Raw genomic sequence first — 21114 nt, forward strand, 5'->3', positions numbered from 1 at the left:
GCTTGTTTGTATCCCTCAAGCAAACTAGTCTGAAAATCAAATTAAATTAATAAAATTTAAATTAGAAATTAAATTAAGATTTTTGAGCAGTTGTTAATTGGAAAATGTGCTATACAAATTCTTAAAGAAGTTGTATTACGTATTTTCCAATTATCAACCGCTCAAATGCACTTGATTGATTCTAGATGAATGTTTTGCCTGAATCCATTTTAACTAGCTCTATACTCATTGATCCAAATTGTGTGGATCGATGCTCAAATGTCAGTCACTGGATTTTCTGATCCAGACTCGATTATTTACAGACCGTCGCATATAGCTGGAATATTGCTGAGTGTGGTGTTAAACAATAAACACAGCACTATACACATGTACCCGGTAAATTATACTGCAATGAGCTTGTGTGGAAGGTGTAGCCATGCATACTGTAATGGTCCCAAATGGTGATGTGATTCATAAATAATGGATATGATAGTGGCGATATAAAAGCTGCTTTTGTAAACACTACCTAAAAACTGTAGTCACAAGATACTAGCTGTACACTGCCTGTTTCAACCTGTTGGTGATACAGTTTCTGGGTACACAGGCAGGTGTGCGCGACACGCTACAGGATGCCACTCTATGCGTATCTGTAATGATACGAGATCATTGTTGAGTGGCATCCCACCGAAGCAACAGGTCTGTGCATTTGTAGTTGACGAGGAGTGAAGATAATCTTGTTTAAGCAGGTCCCCAAGTACTTGAATTTATCAGCTACAAATAAGAATGAAACTTGTATTAAATCATCATTGTTATCATCAGGCTGTTGACGGAACAGGTAATATTCAGTGATTCACATGTTTCTATAATAACCGACTGATATTGCCCAACAAGATTCTTGGTTAATATTTACTTTTCCCCCAAAATTAGGAATCATAAAAAGTTTTTGGGACGTTTTTTTTTGTAGCCGCCAAATATTCATGATATTTAACATTTTTGTTGTGTGTTAAAGGTCAGTGCCCTGGTACTGTATGGCAGTGGGATGCTAGATGGTTGTGTAACACTATGATACGTAACGTCGAGGTAACAATATTGCTGCAGTGTCTGTATGTTCAGGTCACACCAACTTTCTTGCCTGCTGGCCATGGGAAGGGACTTTAAAAGTTTGACCCAGTTTTCAACACATGTACATGTTAGGCCATGTTAACAAACTAGAACGGCTTTTCAGGTGTGGCCCCATTAAATTCAGTATTGCATGGTTCGTATATTTTTCCCCAGGAGTAATCTCCGACCTAAAAGGTCGGGGATATGTAGTTATACCAAGGTTCCGTCTGTACGTCTTGTCGTCTGTACGTCCGTCCGTCCGAGTGTCCATCCGTCCGAAAACTTTGTCCGCGCGATTTCTCTCTATTCAGTGGATTCATCTCAAACTTAGTACATATAATCTGGAGGGGTGCAGTCAAAAGAAAATGAATTGTTTTTATTAATTATCCATTTTGTTATGAATTTTTCAAACCCTAACCCTATTCATTATTTAATTTGAAACTACTGACACACTAGACGGGTCGGGGGTATTAGTGAGCCACGCTCACTTTTGCCCTTGTTGATTAATGTTTTAGTCACGCCACAGTAACTGAATTGGGACGACTGTTTTATATAACATTGATTGTGGTTGTTTCCATGGCAACATTTAGTGCATGTACGTTTTCACATAGACATTTATTGAATTGTAAACTATCTCGGGATAGAGTGGCACAGCTGTCAGAATAAGCAGAAAACACATTAAAAATAGGTTTGACTCAAATTATTTTGATAGAATGATGTCTGTCATGTATTTTGTAAGTTGGCTTGAAGTGCGACAGCGTACCTCCCGGTATGCCAAGCATCTCATCCAGGAGGGTGGCATCTGGTAAGGGAGCGTATTTGTGTAAGGGTCGTCACCATGGAGATAGAGCATACAGCCCCATTGTGAGCCAGGTGAAAGACTCATCCCTCTTCACCAGCAGGTGCCCTGTAGATTGTATAGGTCTGTCCCCTGACACTGTAGCCAGTCAACTGTGCTGGAGGACTACTGCCACTTACATGGTCACTGGAGCTTAAGGAGGTGTGACATGTTGCATATTGTCCCTGTAAATCAGTGATATCCCAGGGGCTGCTTTCATGGGGTTTAGGAGCCTGAATTCCCAAACATGGATAACAGTAAATTTTGGGGCTCAAACATTAAGTTTTAAATTGGCGTCACCAATTCCAGCATTTGGTCTGACCAGCTTGACATTGATTAATTAGGTTGACAACATGCATTCTCCATTGTGGTGGAACACAACATTCAAATCATTTGTCTTTTTCATGCTTTGGTTTACCATGATATATTCAGGTTCTTTGAGTTAATTTAATTTCTTACAACAGATAATTTCTCTATAATAGTGAAATTATATGAAAATGAACTGTTATTTCAAATATCTTTTAAAAGACTTTCATATTGGTTGACCAACTATTGTTTCAATACAACTGTTGAAAATAGAATCGGATGCCGATATCAGTAAAATTAACAAAAATTGAAGGTGTCACATTGCATGTGACATCTCTATGAAGGGTGGGGGACATAACATCACATTATCTAAAGGTGAGAAACATGAAAAATATCGGAGAATCAAATTAAACCAAGTACAAAGTGTTTATAATTATAGTGGATGAAAATTGGCTTTTGTTTGTTGCAGGCCAGACAAGGTGACAACATAACATCATGGCTCCCAGCAAGAGTGCTGACGAGAGCGATGCCTCTATGAGGCAGAGACTTGTCAACAGTTTGAGCCAGAGTTTCCCTGGAAGTGCCCTATCTAAAGCATTACAGTGTCTGACGGACTCCGAGGATGAGATGAAGGCTGATCCACTGAGCAGTAGTTGTTTCGCTGAGTTGCGGACTGAAAAACTCGATGTTGAGGAGGATGACGAGCTGACAAGTTTGTCATGGTTACAGGACAGTGATTTGCTGAAGAACATCAACGCAGGGGAGGGGGCGGATGAGGTGGATGGACAGAAGGAAAATGGGGAAGCGGGCAAGCTGACGCCAGGATTTTCACAAGCTCATCCTCCACATGTTCCATACAATCCTCAAAAACATATAAACAGCAAACCGCCATATTCATTCAGTTGTTTGATATTCATGGCCATCGAGGACTCACCGATCAAGAGGCTCCCTGTGAAGGATATTTACAATTGGATACTTACGCATTTTCCGTACTTCCAAAATGCTCCGACTGGTTGGAAGAACTCTGTGCGGCATAACTTGTCACTTAACAAATGCTTTAAAAAAGTGGAAAAGGATAAGGGTCAGGTAAGTGTTGCTGACATTTTTGGTATTTAAAAAACATATACAGTAAACTACGATTATAACGAACTCAAAGGGACCTCTAACCATAGTTCGTTATAAGCCTATATACAGCAAATGATCAGGATCAAAACACATTCCATTATATTCGTCAGTTCGTTATAAGCATGTTCGTTATAAACGTAGTTGCTGTATATATGGAGATGCAGGTATTATATCAGCTCAGACTGCGTAGTATGACCAGTATACCAGTATACCGCAAATTGTTTTCAAACTATACATATTGGAATATTTTTTCCAGTTTATTCGGTAAAAACAACTATAACGAGTTTCGTTTGCATCGCTTGACCTAAATTCAGTACTAAAATTGATTCAATGATATTCCCCTTGAAAATGACTATCAAAACGGCAGAATTGTGAAAGTGATTTCACTCTCTACTATTATCTCCCCTGTATCCATGACTACAAAATGGCAACGACTGACCATTTCGACTTTGACTTAATATAAAATAGGATATGCATGTCAATCACTTTGGCTCCCAAGATATTGCAATACATATCGCAATACGCGATGGCCAGGTTAGGGTCAAGGGAGCAGTTCCACAAAGCGACAATTGTAAGTCTGACTTGGTGCATTAGGATCACTTCGTGGAAAGGCTCCTTGACTAGAATATGCAGACTGGCTGTGTCATTATGCCCAGCAAGAATGTGCTCATGCTGTCAACCACCAGTCTGTCGGGTCAAGGCCATCATGCCCCTGTGGTGATTGTGGGTTAGAACGGGTTCCCAGCAACCTAGACTGGTTGTAAGAGGTGACCAATAGATCGGGTGGTCAGCAGGGTTAAAAACTAACAGTTTTTGTCCACTAGTCCTTATGATGATAACATAGCAAAACCCTTAAAAAGGGCAAATTTCTACTAGTTCCTTCTGATACCTTTACCATTGGGCAGTTTGGCAAGGACTCTAGGACTAGTGCCAATTTCTAACGCTGGTCAGTCTTGTTAACTTGGTTGATGGCGTGTCATACTTGGACGATGCAGATCGTTCCTCACAATATCTTCCACTGGAATGGGGGCGGTCGGGTAGCCTAGTGGTTAAAGCGTTGGTTGTCACGCCGAAGACCCGGGTTCGATTCCCGACATGGGTACAATGTGTGAAGCCCATTTCTGGTGTCCCCCGCCTTGATATTGCTGGAATATTGCTAAAAGCGGCGTAAAACTATACTCACTCACTCACTCACTCCACTGGATTGCCTGGGCCAGGCTCACCGTCGAAGAGCTGGGATATTGTTGAGTGTGGAGTTTGACAACAAACATCTGGCATCATGCTATGGGATACAATTGACTGCGTCCATTGACTTGCACAACGTGTCGTGGACATTGATGTAGTATATCTTGTTATTTCCTGCATCTAAATAGCCTATGGATGATGAAATCACGTTTAACTGTTATCGTCCACATTACAACATAGTATCAATATTGATGGATTATGATGCTTTGTTTTTTCAATCAGCTCAGGGTTTTTAGTAGCCTTGTTCCAAGGCTGCACTGTCCATTTTTGTGTAGCAATTCTGTCCTTATAATAGGCAAGTCTGGATAAGCGGACCAAGGATGCCAGTTTTTTATAGAGAAAACTTGTTCTTATTCTTAAAGATTTATATTTTATTGATATTTTATTTTATTCATATAGTCTAGAAATTATGATTTAAACTAATAATTATTGCCTAAGACTTGTGCAAGTCTAGGTTTTAAATGCTAAAAATGTTCGACAATTTTTTTATTTCAAATACTAAAGAGAGCTAGCACATAGCTAATTACCAGGCTTAGCTAATTGCAGTAGGTTAATATCTACTTCCTGTATTGATCATGTTGATATACATCGCAGTTAATACCTGGAGCTGAAATGTATACATTCACAAACACCTTGCCTCTCCTTACATTGACTGTACATTGTGGCCATGAAATCTGGTTTATCCAGGCAATTATCCCATCAAGACCTCATACCTGGGGTATCAATGCCCTAATCTTTCACCTTTGTCCATCATTCATTGATTAAGCACTACACAGGGCAGTCGTGCTCGGAGGTGTTACCGAGACATGCTGAGGATCTTTGAACAGTTTGTCTACTCAGCAACTGTGATCTCGGCTGTATGAGGAACACAGGCGTTCTGCGAGGGAGCATGGTGGTGACATGACATGCTGTGATAGTAGACGGGTGACTAGGCACAATCAAAGTCCCTGTTTCACAACCTGGTCAGTATTGACACATTGTGGAAGTGTCAGGAAGCTGTCGACAGCTTGAGTGGCCCAAACGGAAATACATTGTAAGATTTGCCGATTGGTCCCTGTTGTTGTAATGTCATATCAATATCTGAAGCACACGGCCGAGCGTTCCTGTTGAGTGTTGTGAGCACTAATAGCCATTGTGAACAATTGATTTACCTGTATGTCTAATTGCTGACTAAGTTGCACCATAAATTAGAACAATCAACATTTTCAATAGACTAAAGCACTAAGCCCCTATGTAATTTCCCAATTATCCCCGGGGAACAGCTAAATAAGGGAAGGAAGAATAACTAGTAAATCTGAGCACTACTGCAGGCTTCATTTTCACTTAACGTATTCGACGTAATAACACCCAGGGCACTCTCAAAATTTGAAATAGGGGGCTCTTATTAGAATATTATTTTGCTGAAAAAAACCCAGAGTTAAAGGATAAATATGCTGACAGCCTGAACTGTTTATATACGACATATATATTTTCCAGAATTTAATTGCCCAACATAACTGTGCATATAACACACATATTATACGTGAATAAATAAGTCTTGTGTACGTTGATCAATCAGAAGGGGTGCTAATTGGGATTGTTCACTAGCCAATATATTAGCAAATATCGCCATGGGCGCTTATTAGAGCGGGGCGCTTATTTTGTCGCTTATACGGTATATATATATATATATTTTTAAGAGTCTATTATATTAGAAATTAGAAGTTAGAACCAATTTCTGATTGAAATGGAAAATAATGTTACTATATGTTAATGGACTACTAAAAAAAATTAAGAACACTTGATTTTTTCATATGACTATGGTTAATCTGTCATCTTGTGACAGATTAACTATGGCCATGTGAAAAAAAAGGTGTTTTTTTTAGGAGTATATTTATAATTTTGTAGTTGCATGTTTATGGTGAAAAAAATGTCTTCAGCTTAGTAAGAATTGTAAAAGTTTATTGATAATCTTAATTGACACCTCTTAAGGGGATTTCGGATTTGGAAATGATACCCAGTAACCAATGCTTGAGTGTGAGACAACTAAATGTATCGACTTGTATCGACTCATTGATAGTGTGTCACCATGCACTGATGGGACTTCACTCATACGATCAATCAATGGCTCAGACTTATAAATACAGCAGAAATAGAAAAAGAAGGATTGAACAGTAGGGAGCAATGAATGAATAAGTGATAATATATATAAGTTTTACTCTCTCATCTATGAGAATAATAGCACTGAAGTGTAGCTGTGTGGCCTAACACAACCTGATTGTGGTGCACTCAGCCACATCTCTCTCTCTCTTATATATATCAGTTATGACAAGGGGGTCGGAGGTCGCATGCTAAAGGTTAGAAAAGGCCACAGTCTCAGATAATCTCGTGTTCCTATTTTCTGGTGTAACTTTACAACGGGTTATGAATGATCATGTTTCCTGGGGATAAGCAAGATGCGACCTATAGCTGCTTGTAATCAGCTCTTGTGAGGCCCCTTATCACCGTGGTATGAGAGATGACTTGGCAAATTATCCTATACATATCACACACGAGAAAGCTGCAGTGAGATGAAGGGCCTTAATTATCAGTAGAGAATACTACTAGTTGTGACATTAGGACGGAAACAGCAAGTCTCAACAACACTTCAACAAGTGTCAGTATTAAACATCGAAGCTCCCTAGTCAGCGGGCAGCTAGGTTGGGGATTGGAATTTTGTTTTGCCCTTATATCTATCCTAGCTTTATTATCATTAAGAAACTGATAAAGTTTTCTGTTTTGGGAACAGACTGTGTTATTTTGAAGCCCTTAAATTTGTGACCTTCCCGTTTCCAAACTAACCTTAATCTGCAGCCTTTTTTCATTTTCAACTTAAACCGAATTTACTTTGACCTACTAAACTAGGTGTCCATGGGACACCCTGATAATGGATTTAAAGGGTCCTTACCAAAAGGGTCATGTACAGTTAGGAAATGGTGAAGAGAACTGTACTGTAGGATTTCATAATTACTTAAATTACAGGAATTTTCTTGTTAAGAATTTGGTACATTAAACATTATTGTGTGTCTCCGGGATGCAATATATTTTTTCTGTGTCATCTACTCCATGTGTATAGTAGATGCACATGACTGCGTCGTGTAACACCCTGTCTAGATTAAATCCTGTAATTTTGTTTATTTTATACAACTAGCTTACATTTGTAACAGTTCCAAGGAGTTAAAGGAGTTATGTAGAAAAAAGAAACAAAACAACCTTACTCCACTATTTTGGGATAGGTGACATAGGAGAAACCCTGGGATAGACACTGTCACTAAGCCACTAGTCCGTGACTAGTAATAATCTAGACAGACTAGTTGTTTTATCCTCAAATCTAGTTATGTTACATAACCACTAGTCCGAAATGACCTGAGGACTTTTTATTTTGTTTTCTGAAAATTTTGTGTTGACCAACAATATTTCTGTGTGATTCATAATTTTTTTACATATAGAAAAAAGACAGACCCTAGGTACTAGGTATATTTGTGATATTGAGTGGGACCCGCACCATGAAAATGATACCAGTCATGTACAAGGCGCAAAACAACACCTGGTATAGAATCTTTACTCAACAAAAGTGTACGAAGCCACGCGCGCTCCTATGTCCCGATCTTTATGGGCCTTTCTTCCAGCATGAAAAACCCCCAGGCCCAGTTTCAAGTGACAATGATGGATTTTAAAAATGGCAGGTGGGAGAAAATGCTAGCTTGGTAGTTGCCTTGGCAACTGGTAGCCTTCAGTCGTAAGAGGTCATATTTAAGCAGCCACCATCATGCCTGAGGGTGAATGCTGGTCAGACGGGTGCCCCTATTCACACCATGCTGAAATGTCTCTCCCAAGAACAATACCACTTGCCAGGTCTGTGGTATAAATTGGTCATTAAAGTGTTGATTTCCGAGTTATGCTGCAGTGGAGTATAACCCATCAGCGGTGTACTGATGATAGGTCAAGAGTCACGCATGGCTGCTGCGGCTGTGTCCTGTAGTAGGGTCATGAATAGATAACTCTTACTGATGGTAACATTTGCTTGGATAAATATCAATTATTTATCAGAGCTCTCATCTGTTCCTACATGCAGGCATTTAGTTGAGGAGGATCTATTGAGTGTCTCCACCACTGTAACTCTAAGTTTTGCACGCATACATTCAACAGCTCTCTTGGGATTCATTGATTTGAATATGTGGTTTAGTACCGAATCAATGAAGCCATTTGTCTTTACAAAAGCTAATGAATGAAGTATGGCAATCATTGTTAGTGTTCATTGATTTATATTTTTATCAAATACTACATTTTATTGATATATTATAAGACAGATTGTATGGCTGTATCAATGGGAGACATATCTAAAACAGTTTATTGGATGATTAAGAAATGGAAAGCCCAGAAGCTAAAGAAATTACTGAGGAAGTTTCAGCAGTATGACATGCGTACGTAGTGAGTGAGGGAATATTTTAAAACGCTGCAACTGTCATAAAAATGAAGCGCTGATCCATGTCATTGGTGGCATGTAGGAAAATTGATTGGAAATTTTAGGATTGACATTGATATATATCGATAATAAAATGTATAGATGAAATTATCTTTATTGACCTGCAATTAATCAATTTAATTATATATATATAACTGATGCATTAAGTGCCTAATTTTCTGCATGCCAGATGAAATTATCTATATTGACCTGCAATTAATCAATTTGATTATATATATATAACTGATGCATTAAGTGCCTAATTTTCTGCATGCCAACTGTGACCCCCTCTCCCCCTGTCCATCATAGCCATGGAAACAAATATAAACATTTCTGAGGCAGTGAATTGTTTAGTTAGTATCGATATTAAATACATTTGCATCAATAGGGCATCGAAATAAAATACACCTATACCCAGCGTTAGATATTGGCACTATTCCCGTAGTCCTAGCCAAACTGCCAATAGTCCAATAGTTAAGGTATCACCAGGACTAGTTCTAAGTTGCCATTTTTATGAGTTTTGCAATTTGTTTAAGTTACCAGCTTTTTTACAACATGGCAGTGTTCAGAATTCAGCATGAAAGTCAAGGCGTCATGTCATCCCCAATGTTAGAGGGTACAGATTTAGGGGTCCCTTCATGTGTTCACTGCATGAGTGACGGTTGATGATGGTGATCTGATGCTTACTGTTTTGTGTTTCAGAGTATTGGTAAGGGTTCACTATGGTGCATCGACCCCGACTTCCGACCAAACCTGTTGCAGGCGCTACGAAAGACACCATATCATCCGTATCACCAGCTTCAGATGATGTCGTCCCCGCAGTCAAACATGCAGCTCCCAGTGCTTCCTCCAGGGTATGTATACATACAGTCAGTGGGCAACGTTCTGGGGAAGTATTTGTCTTCAGCAGTCCATGTTTACCTTAAGAGGCGATGAACAGAACTGAGTGGTCAAACATGTATTCTCAACTCACAGTCAAACATGTGCTCTCCACTCCCAGTCAAACATGTACTCTCCACTCCCAGTCAAACATGTGCTCTCCACTCCCAGTCAATCATGTACTCTCCACTCCCAGTCAAACATGTACTCTCCACTCCCAGTCAAACATGTACTCTCCACTCCCAGTCAAACATGTGCTCTCCACACCCAATCAAACATGCAGTCTCCACTCACAGTCAAATATCTCTTCTCAAGTCTCAGTCAAACATGCAGCCTCCTATCTGTCAAACATGGTTTTTCCACGCCCAGTCAAACATGCAGTCCCCAGGCTCCACCTTGTGATCTGGTTTGAACCAGGATACATACATAACTAAGTGCCAGTCTCGTGAACATCACTGCTTCCTGTTGGTAATCACGAAGAATTGGGGACCTAAATAATATTGAAAAGTAATCCAAAATTTCACGAAGCGTGATGCTCAGTTAGGTTATAGCAAAACAGCTATTTGTTACTGAACAATTTGCCAAAATTGACTTTGTGTTGCCATGACAATCTCATGACCCAGAATGCTTTGCCGACATTGTTTGAGAGAGCAAGACATCATCGTTGTCAAACATGGCTGAGGGACTATGTATTTACACAAGTCAGGAGGGGGTTAGAAAGTGTATCGTCATATATCCTCAAACTCCAATACCCCGACTCACCTTGCCTCCTCTCAATCTTTCACCTCTATTCAGATCATCCCAACGTGCCCGTGCATGTTGTACCTGTCATGTTTACCCAGAGCTTGTGGGCTACCCGTGTATTTGTCATGTGTTTATCTTAAGGGGTCTGCTCATACAAGATGATCATAAACATTAAAAAAACATTTTTCAAGTGTTGTTTTCTGTAACAAGCATTATTGCTGGGAGGTATTTATTGAATGAGCCTGAACACTCTCTGGATGTCCTACCAAGAGTGGATGAGAATAGATTTGAATAGAAGTAGATCGTGTTAAAGATCATTTAAAACTAATAAAAGACTATGATTTGTGGCATAGGAGACTATATCAGTATAGGGAAGTATGTGGTAGTGTGGAGATAGACTAGAGAGCATTGGGCAGTATTGAGAGCATCGGGCTGTATAGGAGAGCATTTGGCAGTATTGAGAGCATTGGGCAGTATTGAGAGCATTGGGCAGTATTGAGAGTGTTGGGCAGTATTGAGAGTGTTGGGCAGTATAGGAGAGCATTTGGCAGTATAGGTGAGCATTGAACAGTACTGAGAGCATTGTGCAGTATTGAGAGCATCGGGCTGTATAGGAGAGCATTTGGCAGTATAGGTGAGCATTGAACAGTACTGAGAGCATTGTGCAGTATTGAGAGCATTGGGCAGTATAGGAGAACATTGGGCTGTATAGGAGAGCATTGGGCTGTATAGGAGAGCATTTGGCAGCATAGGAGAGCATTGGGCAGTATTGAGAGCATTAGGCTGTATAGGAGAGCATTGGGCAGTATTGAGAGCATTTGGCAGTATAGGAGAGCATTGGGCAGTATTGAGAGCATTAGGCTGTATAGGAGAGCATTGGGCAGTATTGAGAGCATTGGGCAGTATTGAGATCATGGGGCAGTATAGGAGATCATGGGGCAGTATAGAGAGTATCTGACGAAAGAGTGGAGTCATTGTACAGGACCTCCAACTGGGTCCGCCTGTACACATCTGTGGATCAGATGAGCATGCTTCTGGAGTAGAGTCAACACTTGAGTTGATAAAAATTCACAATTTGCCTTAAATAAAACACCCCTTGACTTGCTACACATTGCTGTGTAGGGAGGCTAAGATAAGATAGCCATGTTAACTTAACAATGGTTAAGTACATCATGAAGTGTGCACTCTCAGGTCAGTTCATCTCCAAGGAATAGTTGTGGGAGGAGCAAGAACACCATTTCATTCAAACCATGTCTTTTTGTCTCCGATTGAGAATCTGGTCGTGATTTGGGTGAACAAACTAAGATTATAGAATTATTTTTTTCTCTAAAACTGTCTGTTTACTATCAAATAGATACACAGGTAAATCCCTGTAATATTTATTTTTGATGTACAACATTCAATTTGTTCTTATGCTGGCTTTTTTTGTTATGTTTTCCTAGTGATAGTTTGTGAAGCGAACAGGCCTTTTTGAGACAGGGCCTAATGTATGAAATGTAGATTTGCCCACATGGAGATGAAGGGTTTGTAATCAGGCCTCTTTTATTGGGAGGTTGAAGCATTATTGATGAATTTTCTGAAGCGAAAGTGGGAACCTGCTGCCATTTTAATACACATATTTCACTTCCCCATCATGGTATTGCAGTTGCCATAGAAACCACACAATGCTTGAAGGTGATGACACTGCCCAATTCTTGTGCCAGACAATCATGGCTGGAGTAGCTGTAGCAAAATTAAATACCTCCAGTGTGTATATGAGCCAGGACAGTGTCATCGATGTGGAGCACGTATTTATTGGATGTCCGTCATGTGGCACAGTGTTTCTGCAATTGTCAGTATGGCAGTAGTGATGAATACCAAAATTTACTGCTGGACTGAAGTGAAGCTGTTGTCTGGTGAGCGACCAATCAATCGAAGGGGGATAGGGAAAGCCTAATGTGGCTTGGACCGGCTAGATTAAGGGAAGATACGCAATCAATGCAGGCTTGTTAATAATGAGCTCTCTGATGGCGTCACAATGTCACTGCGGTAATTGAATTTTATGAATATCTTTAAGTGGTATTGGAAGGCGCGTAGTTCCAGTGTAGGAGGCTGGCCCACACAGCCTATTATGGAGGCGATCACAAAGATCAGACTGTCAGATTATGCAGACAAACATATTTTATGAGATGTCAAGAATTATGTTCCGTGGGTGTGCTTATGAATATATAAAAATTCAAAACAAAAATTTAAACTCTTGCCTTTAGGTATGAACTCTCATTGTCACTGAATACAAGGGAAGTACAGGGTTTTACCTTGACCCACAAAACTAGTGGTCAAGCACAATTAATATTTTAAGGGTCCTCTTAGGAAAAATGAGGATCCTGTGAAGTAATGAAATATGGTCTAGTGTAACGCACTGTAAGAATAATATTTAGTTTAATTACAGGAACTTTGTAATTTTTTGTCAAGAACCCTGGAAATATATTACTGGGACAATGGTTGGTGTGTTGCATCCCCATGCTGCCAGGACAACTTGTTCTGGGTTTGAACCCCATTCCCTGAATATCTTTGGTTTGTCTGCACCACATTTGAATTCATGAACAGCTTGTGTCACTGGTGGCTTTTTATGCCTTAACTTGGTTCGCAGTGTTGAAAATACTGAAATCCTGTTCGAAGCTCACTCAAATGTTTACTATATTTCTTACAAGGTACATTTTAGAAACTGATTGTGCATATACAAAATGTTTTTGTTCGTTTCAGTTGCCATCGGCCCTTTCCCTTGTCCCCTCGATCAGCACCCAACACAATTTCACCTCGTAAGTAGTTTCTGTAGAGGTCACGTCATGTCACGGCTGCTGCTGCTGCTGCTGCTGCTGCTACTGCTACTGGGATAGGAGTGTAACGATACAGCAGTATTGTGATACATATCACTGACTCCACACAGTAGGGATCCTCGGCAATATATATGCATCATGAAACTTCCCATAATGCTGCACGAGATTTGATAGGTCTCTTATCTTGGCTTGGGAAAACTTGATACACTCTACTAAATACTAAGGAATATACGATCAAATTTGGTATTATGAAGAATTACTTGGTGTCATTGGCATCAGCCCTCACGTTTCCGTTTCAATTACTGTCCTTGTTGAGCGTCCGTTTGTTCTGCCTCAAGCAAGATTATCTGAACAGCTAGTCATTACATAAATTCTTCTATATACTAAATATATTCCAATGGCATCAAGTCTATTTTGTGAACATGATATTTTCCTTATCGCAGTATCGGTACACTCCTGTGGAAGAGTAGTGATTGTTTAGAGCCATACACAGTTGTATTTTCATTTGCCTATGTCTCCCAGATATTCTTGCATGCAATTGTTCTGTTTTGTATATTTTCTCAATTTCAACCTAAGCTGATGTTTATCGCAAGATCGGAAATAATGTGATACTTTGTTTGTTTTTCTGTGGCTATCACACAAGACCTGTACCCTGTTTTGTTACTAGATGTTGGCATTTGTCTTTTCTTCAGATCTCTTCCCGTTTCTCAGTAAGAGATTAGCACAGACAGCTTCCGATATTGGTAAGTTGCTCTCAAGTTATGACGTCACTTAGTCACCATGTATCAGTTGAATGATGAAACATGATAAGCTACATGGACTTTGGTTGTTGTTTAACGTTGCTCTCAGCAATATTCCAGCTATATGACGGCAGTCTGTAAATAATCGAGTCCAGTGATTTACATCATGAGCATCGATCCACACAATGGAGATCGATGACATTCATCAACCAACTCAGCGAACCTGACCACCTGATCCCGTTAGTCACCTCTTACAACAAGCATAGTCGCCTTTTATGGCAAGGATGGGTTGCTGAAGACCTATTCTACCCCACATCTTCACGGGTCAATTGACACAAGTATTTATTAACCTCCGATGTTACCGAACTCAAATGATTACAGTTGTCATTATTCTGAGATGAAAGAACACTGTCAGGTATCATTCTTTGCTCAGTCCATCCGGGGGCGGTCGGGTAGCCTGGTGGTTAATGCGTTCGCTCGTCACGCTGAAGACCTGGGTTCGATACCTGACATGGGTACAATGTGTGAAGCCCATTTCTGGTGTCCCCTGCCGTGATATTGCTGGAATATTGCTAAAAGCGGCGTTAAACCATACTCACTCACTCACTCAGTCCATCCGGCATATCACAGGATGTACCATGTCGAGTGTGACAGCAAACAGTATCAATTTCAATTATGACAAACGTGTATCCCCCATTACATCGGTCTGATGACCTATGCAGCCATTATAGACGGGATGACACCTCGGGTAGCGCATGGATGATAAGCACAAATTGTGTATGACCACAGATGATATCAGTGATTATTGATTGTCAGAAACTGTGAAAACACTGGAAGCTACGGTTTCATTGATTCGCAGGAAAATACCGAAACAGCAAAGGTTGCTATGTATGTACCGGTTGTTGTGGCGGGTATCTGTCCATCGCGGACAGGAATATTGGAGAACACATGGTTCCTCAGTGTAGGACTCCGAAACAGTTATTGACGTTCAGTTTTACTTTTCATTCATTACCTTTTTAGTGTCATATCAACTGAAACTCGATTAAAAAGGCTTTTGAAGAGAGGAATCAAGAATTTAAGGGGTACATAAATGTCCTTAAGGACTGGCTCGTCAAGTCTTACCCAAATTTTGACTTCCCTTCAAATTCCTTCTGTGTATACAATTACCTAGTCAATACCAGAGCTCCAGAGCAATTGAATTTTCACTCGAAGGTTGCTATGTTAATTGAGTTTTTACATTTTTCATTGGGCGACTATCTATATCACTCTATTGGGTTTTTCCCAAAATGAGTACACAAGATTTACAAAAAATGAAATAATTTTTTAGATGTATATAACAGTTCTAAATATATAGTATTGATTTGGAAAGTAAATTAGCTCGTAATTGTGTTTCGGAAATTAACTCCTTTGTACGCATGCTGAAAAAGCTTCATGGGGTATTTACATGTGCTGTTTTTATATTTCATTTCATATAATGCATGTGTTTCTGTACACAGGTTAATTGAAAGTAATTGGGTTTTGTATATATTTCGTGTGTGTGTGTGTGTGTGCGTGTGCGTGTGTGTGTGTGTGTGTGTGTGTGTGTGTATTTTACACAAATAAGCTGCTGATCTATAGCCTTGTTGATTGTGTGAGCAATCATCCACGCAACTCCATTCTGTGGGATGTGATGACTATTCTCCTTGATATTCCACTGCGAGGTTGGGTAGGGAGTCACGTAGACCATGTCCCTACAGAGGGACAATCCATCGCTAACTGGGTGGTTGGGTAGGGAGCCACGTAGACCATGTCCCTACAGAGGGACAATCCATCGCTAACTGGGTGGTTGGGTAGGGAGTCACGTAGACCATGTCCCTACAGAGGGACAATCCATCGCTAACTGGGTGGTTGGGTAGGGAGCCACGTAGACCATGTCCCTACAGAGGGACAATCCATCGCTAACTGGGTGGTTGGGTAGGGAGTCACGTAGACCATGTCCCTACAGAGGGACAATCCATCGCTAACTGGGTGGTTGGGTAGGGAGCCACGTAGACCATGTCCCTACAGAGGGACAATCCATCGCTAACTGGGTGGTTGGGTAGGGAGCCACGTAGACCATGTCCCTACAGAGGGACAATCCATCGCTAACTGGGTGGTTGGGTAGGGAGCCACGTAGACCATGTCCCTACAGAGGGACAATCCATCGCTAACTGGGTGGCTGGGTAGGGAGTCATGTAGATTCGGTTCGCCTCCACACATGGGTATCAGCCCTCTTATCAGACAGACCTATGATATTGTGGGAATATTGCTAAAATTGGCGTAATAACATAGTTGCTTCTCACACAGTGTGGCCATCTGACCCCAAACATCTGCAGTCTGCATGGCCAACTGGGAACTTGTGGTGTCTCAAAGAGTAAATATGAAATGGAAATGGTTCCAGCTGAAAATGTTTTTAGGTGTCCAGCGAAGCGTAATCATTGCGAAGATCCCATCCAGGAGACAGCATTTCATGCACAAATCAATACATTTCTCAGAAAACACCAATAGCTTCTGGATTAGCTAAATGGGTAAATGTAACGCTTGTACAAAACTGCTGGTGTGCTGAATATTTCTTGAAGTTATTAATAATCAATGTAGGTGTTTAGTGAGAACTTTAGAGGTTAATGGCTGCTGCTGTCCTGTCATCTAGTCAGTATTTTGAGGACAAACTGGTGGAAAAGGAATAGATGCTTCTTACAATGTGGCTTTTTGAACACATTTTATTTGCATATTTCATTGATGTATATGATTATGTTTTTTGAAGACAAACTGGTGGAAAAGGAATAGATGCTTCTTACAATGTGGCTTTTCTAACATGATTTTCTTAGCATATTTCATTGATGGATATGATTATGTTTTTTGAAGACAAACTGGTGGAAAGTCTTACAAAGTGGCTTTTTGAACACGATTTTCTTAGCATATTTCATTGATAGATATGATTGTGTCATGTTTTGTTATTTTTCCTGCATGAATGCTTTTTTGAAATGGCAGAAATACTCATTATCAAATAGTGTTGTAAATGACTTAGAGTCAAGGTGAGCATCTTGACTTCATGAGCACTCTGCGTGTCTGAGATTCATAATAGATGTGAGATCAATAAAACTGTAAACTCAAAGAAACCTCTGAAGTGTCCATCCTCATCAAAGCGCAAAAAACTGTTAGAGCCTTGTGCTGTTTCTATGTCGGTGAGGCGGCCATCGTGTCTGCAGCCTACACCATCAATATGTGACAAAGGTTTATGAGGTTCCCTGGTAGGCTGGGAGTCTGTATATAGGAGTATTTGTTGTAGTGACACCCTTAGTGATTAAAACATTTAATGAACTGATCGAACATGCTATCGCCATATGCTATATGGGTCAAACTGGATATACTCTTGTGGATGGTGCAAAAATCAATGTCACAAGTAGGTGTCAGGTGCACAAGCTGCATATTTATATTTCATAAGTCTGAAGAGAGGATATTAATTTAGAAATAAAAAGATTATTTGTTTAGAAATCAAAATGGTTATTTGTACAGTGCAATTGATACCTCATTTTTTTAATTGCTTTTTGTTTGAGTTATATTACATGTTAATATCTACAAAAATAGCTCTTGGCTAAATATGCATCACAACCAGAGCATGTGAAACAAGATGGATCAACTCAAATTTTGAATTAATAGCCTGAATCAATTTGAGGAACAAATAATCAATTGTTATGACCCTAAGGGTCGGAATTGTTCACCAAGCAGTTTGGGTTTGTTGTCGTCGCATCACATAGTAACTGTGTGATGATGTTGACTTGAACAAAGAGTGATAGTTTGTATGTGGTTAGTTACTATGCAATAGTATACACATACCATAACTCATCTCGTAAAATTAACAGGGAATGGGTTTTTTTTCACTTGATCATATAGATAAAAGATAATATAAAATAGGAAATATACAAAAATAGATTTGACATTTATTTAAGCATGACAAGGAGTATGGATAACAACTTTTTTTAATTATAGATACCCAGGTCTTTAAGGATAGAATTAATTCTATAACTATACAGATTTACGTTTGGTAAATGAATCAAGGATACTGATGCTAATTAACAGATGATACACATTCAGTGTATGAAATAACTGCCTGCCCGCATGACTGTGACTTTTCTGTGGGGCTGCGTGAAATTTTCCTCCACTTGCCCTACTGTTGGGGCAGATACTTTTAAGACTACTATTTCAAATTTATCATAAGTCCTTGGTGGATTTTCAAAGTAATTGTTTGCATTATTTCGACTGAATCAAAATACGATTTGTCTCTTTTCCCCAATTTTCAATATTTATAATGTCTGAATGTAACTAGGGGGCACGGGTGGCCCAGTCGTCTAAGGCGCCGCGATTCGCTGTGCAGAGTTGCATCCCTTGGGCACGCCAGAAACCTATGATTGTGGGTTCAAATCCCGGTTCGCCCCAATTATGCTTCTAGGTTTGTCAGCACCATTCCCGTGCTCATGGGTTTCACCGAAGTGGTAAACGTCCAAGACCTGCATCACTTTGGGCTTTCCTCCACATTAAGCTGACACACTGTAATATAACTGGAATATTGTTAAAACCCAACTCACTCACTCACTCTGAATGTAACTTAGAAGATGGGCAGGCAACATTTATGGGTCACCTGCCCAACTGTCTTGTGCGGTTTTAAAGTGTTTTCAAACACTGTACACTCCTGTTGTGAGGGCTGTTATACAGATGGTCGAGTACATGGATGCTGTTAGAGTTGTCCTGACTCTATGCGAAGGTGGGGATTGTACATGCAACTAGCCTACACTGGGACTGCCCCATTGATTACTATTGGAAGATGTCTTAATGCTTGGGTGGGGATGGGGCTCCTGATGACTTAAAACATAATATCCTTATCTCTTTAATTAGGGACAAATCCCAGCCTTAATGAATAGACACTAGTCTCTTGCTAACATGTAGACGTGACCTGTAAGGTCGTGATACAGGGTGTCGATAAGTCCTAGGTTTGTACAGTTAAAGACATGAAAGGATTCCATGTGAGTCAGTCATCTAGCTATGCGATGGTGTAATGAAGGATTTAAGGCTGATAGCTGGTAAGGTAGAAACGATACTACAGTGCACCGGTGCACTGTGATACATACGATACGATATGATACATGGTATGTCTATATTTCTGTATCGACGATACACTTGCTAAAATAAATTACTTACTATTCGTTTAATGACCTCAGCGTTTTTGTCAGTCAAATATCACATGTGTTTTAATTAGCGTATTAGTTCACTACTAAAAATAGCCGCAAAGAAAGAACATGTGTCTTCAGCTAGCTTTTCCTTTTCAACCTGCTCTGAAATATACATACATGTAGTAAGAAGTTTTCATATTTGCACTACTTTCTGTATCCTTTCACCCCTTATAGATAGTTGGGGGATCTTGGCCAGTCAGCTGTTTTGTAACAAATATAAAAAAGAACTGGTGTTTTTCAGGGTCCAACATGTAGAGTTTCTGTTTGATGTTTTATCTTAGTGTATTGTGTTGTCTGATGGATGTATGGCAAAAGTGATCTATAAGCACTTCAGAATTAATGCAAATATTTTTGATCAGGGCAAATATATAATTCTCTGTACTACCCCACTATTTCTAGATATTTTTTGTCATTAAACAATATATCACATGACTAACCACGGGTCCAGGTACCCCGTGGCAACCCTACTCAGTACCCACCCGACCCAGGTACCTGAGTTACCCGTCCCAGCCCTAGTAGGAAATCACAAATACAGCTTCACTTGGTGGACAGACCAAATTGCTACTTATTTTCAGCATTCCAGCTCATTACCCTACAATAATGTGACAGTCTTTCTAATCACACTTAGTGCTTGTTATTGTCTCTCACTGAAAGATGAGAGGGCATGGTAAAACATCTCTCTTTTCCTCTTCTCCTCTCTCTCCCCCCCCCCCCCCCCCCCATCTGTGTTTATAATTACTGCAAATGTCACTACTTGCGTTTCCATGGGACATATCAAACTTGTATACCTGTAACTATGGTTACTGAATAATCCACATCATCAGACGAAACTGATGCGATCTGTGATAGAGATTCATGCAAGAAGCCTGCTTAATGTCATCCCCTAGATAAACATGTGATGAGGCAGCTTGCATCTCCTCTTTGTTTGGTTAGGTCTCTACACACTGATAAGATAATACTATTGATGTATTAAAATACTCATTAATCTCTTGTGGTAAATTCAATGCTGAAACCATTCTGCTTAACTAGAAGCAAACTCAGCATGCCGTCAAGTGCTTGTTGACTGTCGCCACGACGACAAAGGCAATGGCTCATAACAAGTCAGCTGTGGCCCATCCATGTTGTTTTATGTCATATGGAACATTTCCTGCTGTGTTGCTGAGACTGTTACCGTGGCGATTGTCAGTACATACACTTTGACATCTGCTGTGCATGTAGTGAATTAGGACAATTGTGCCCAAATGGCCATCATCGTAATATGGCAGCTTGTGGCTGGGCAATAAGTAATGAACATTATGCCACAGTACATATCAACATTTTAAGGCACTACAGTCAACTACAAGGAATTTTTTTAATCTAGATAGTAATACCTTTTTTCCCTGGTGAAAGAGGTTTCTGTTTTGCATTTTAGACTTGGAAGGAAAGACACACACGTCTTAGTGTTCATAGATCAGGAAATAAATGTAATCAGACAGCGACAATGAGTTAGTGAATGAGTTTTATTGAAATACTCCATACTCAATATTTGTTGATTATCAGATTTGGTCAGAAGTATCGTATGAACCAGTGATGGTTTGACTCTGATGGACCCTATTCATCCTACCTGCATATG

General features: G+C 40.0%; 1 protein-coding gene across 3 annotated transcripts in view; it reads left to right on the forward strand.

Annotated features, from left to right (window-relative positions):
- LOC124131878 (forkhead box protein N3-like) overlaps nucleotides 1-21114 on the forward strand; it is a 53089-nt gene that overhangs the window by 26082 nt on the left and 5893 nt on the right. For all 3 annotated transcript variants that reach the window (XM_046495388.2, XM_046495387.2, XM_046495386.2), the window contains exons 2-5: nucleotides 2694-3310; nucleotides 9780-9931; nucleotides 13443-13498; nucleotides 14209-14259. In XM_046495388.2, the coding sequence (XP_046351344.1) occupies nucleotides 2720-3310; nucleotides 9780-9931; nucleotides 13443-13498; nucleotides 14209-14259 (850 nt within the window). In that variant the 5' untranslated portion in view covers nucleotides 2694-2719. The remainder of the gene's footprint in view (nucleotides 1-2693; nucleotides 3311-9779; nucleotides 9932-13442; nucleotides 13499-14208; nucleotides 14260-21114) is intronic.

Source organism: Haliotis rufescens, unplaced genomic scaffold (genome assembly GCF_023055435.1).
Source record: "Haliotis rufescens isolate VD_foot unplaced genomic scaffold, xgHalRufe1.0.p SCAF_3, whole genome shotgun sequence".
NCBI lineage: Eukaryota > Metazoa > Mollusca > Gastropoda > Lepetellida > Haliotidae > Haliotis > Haliotis rufescens.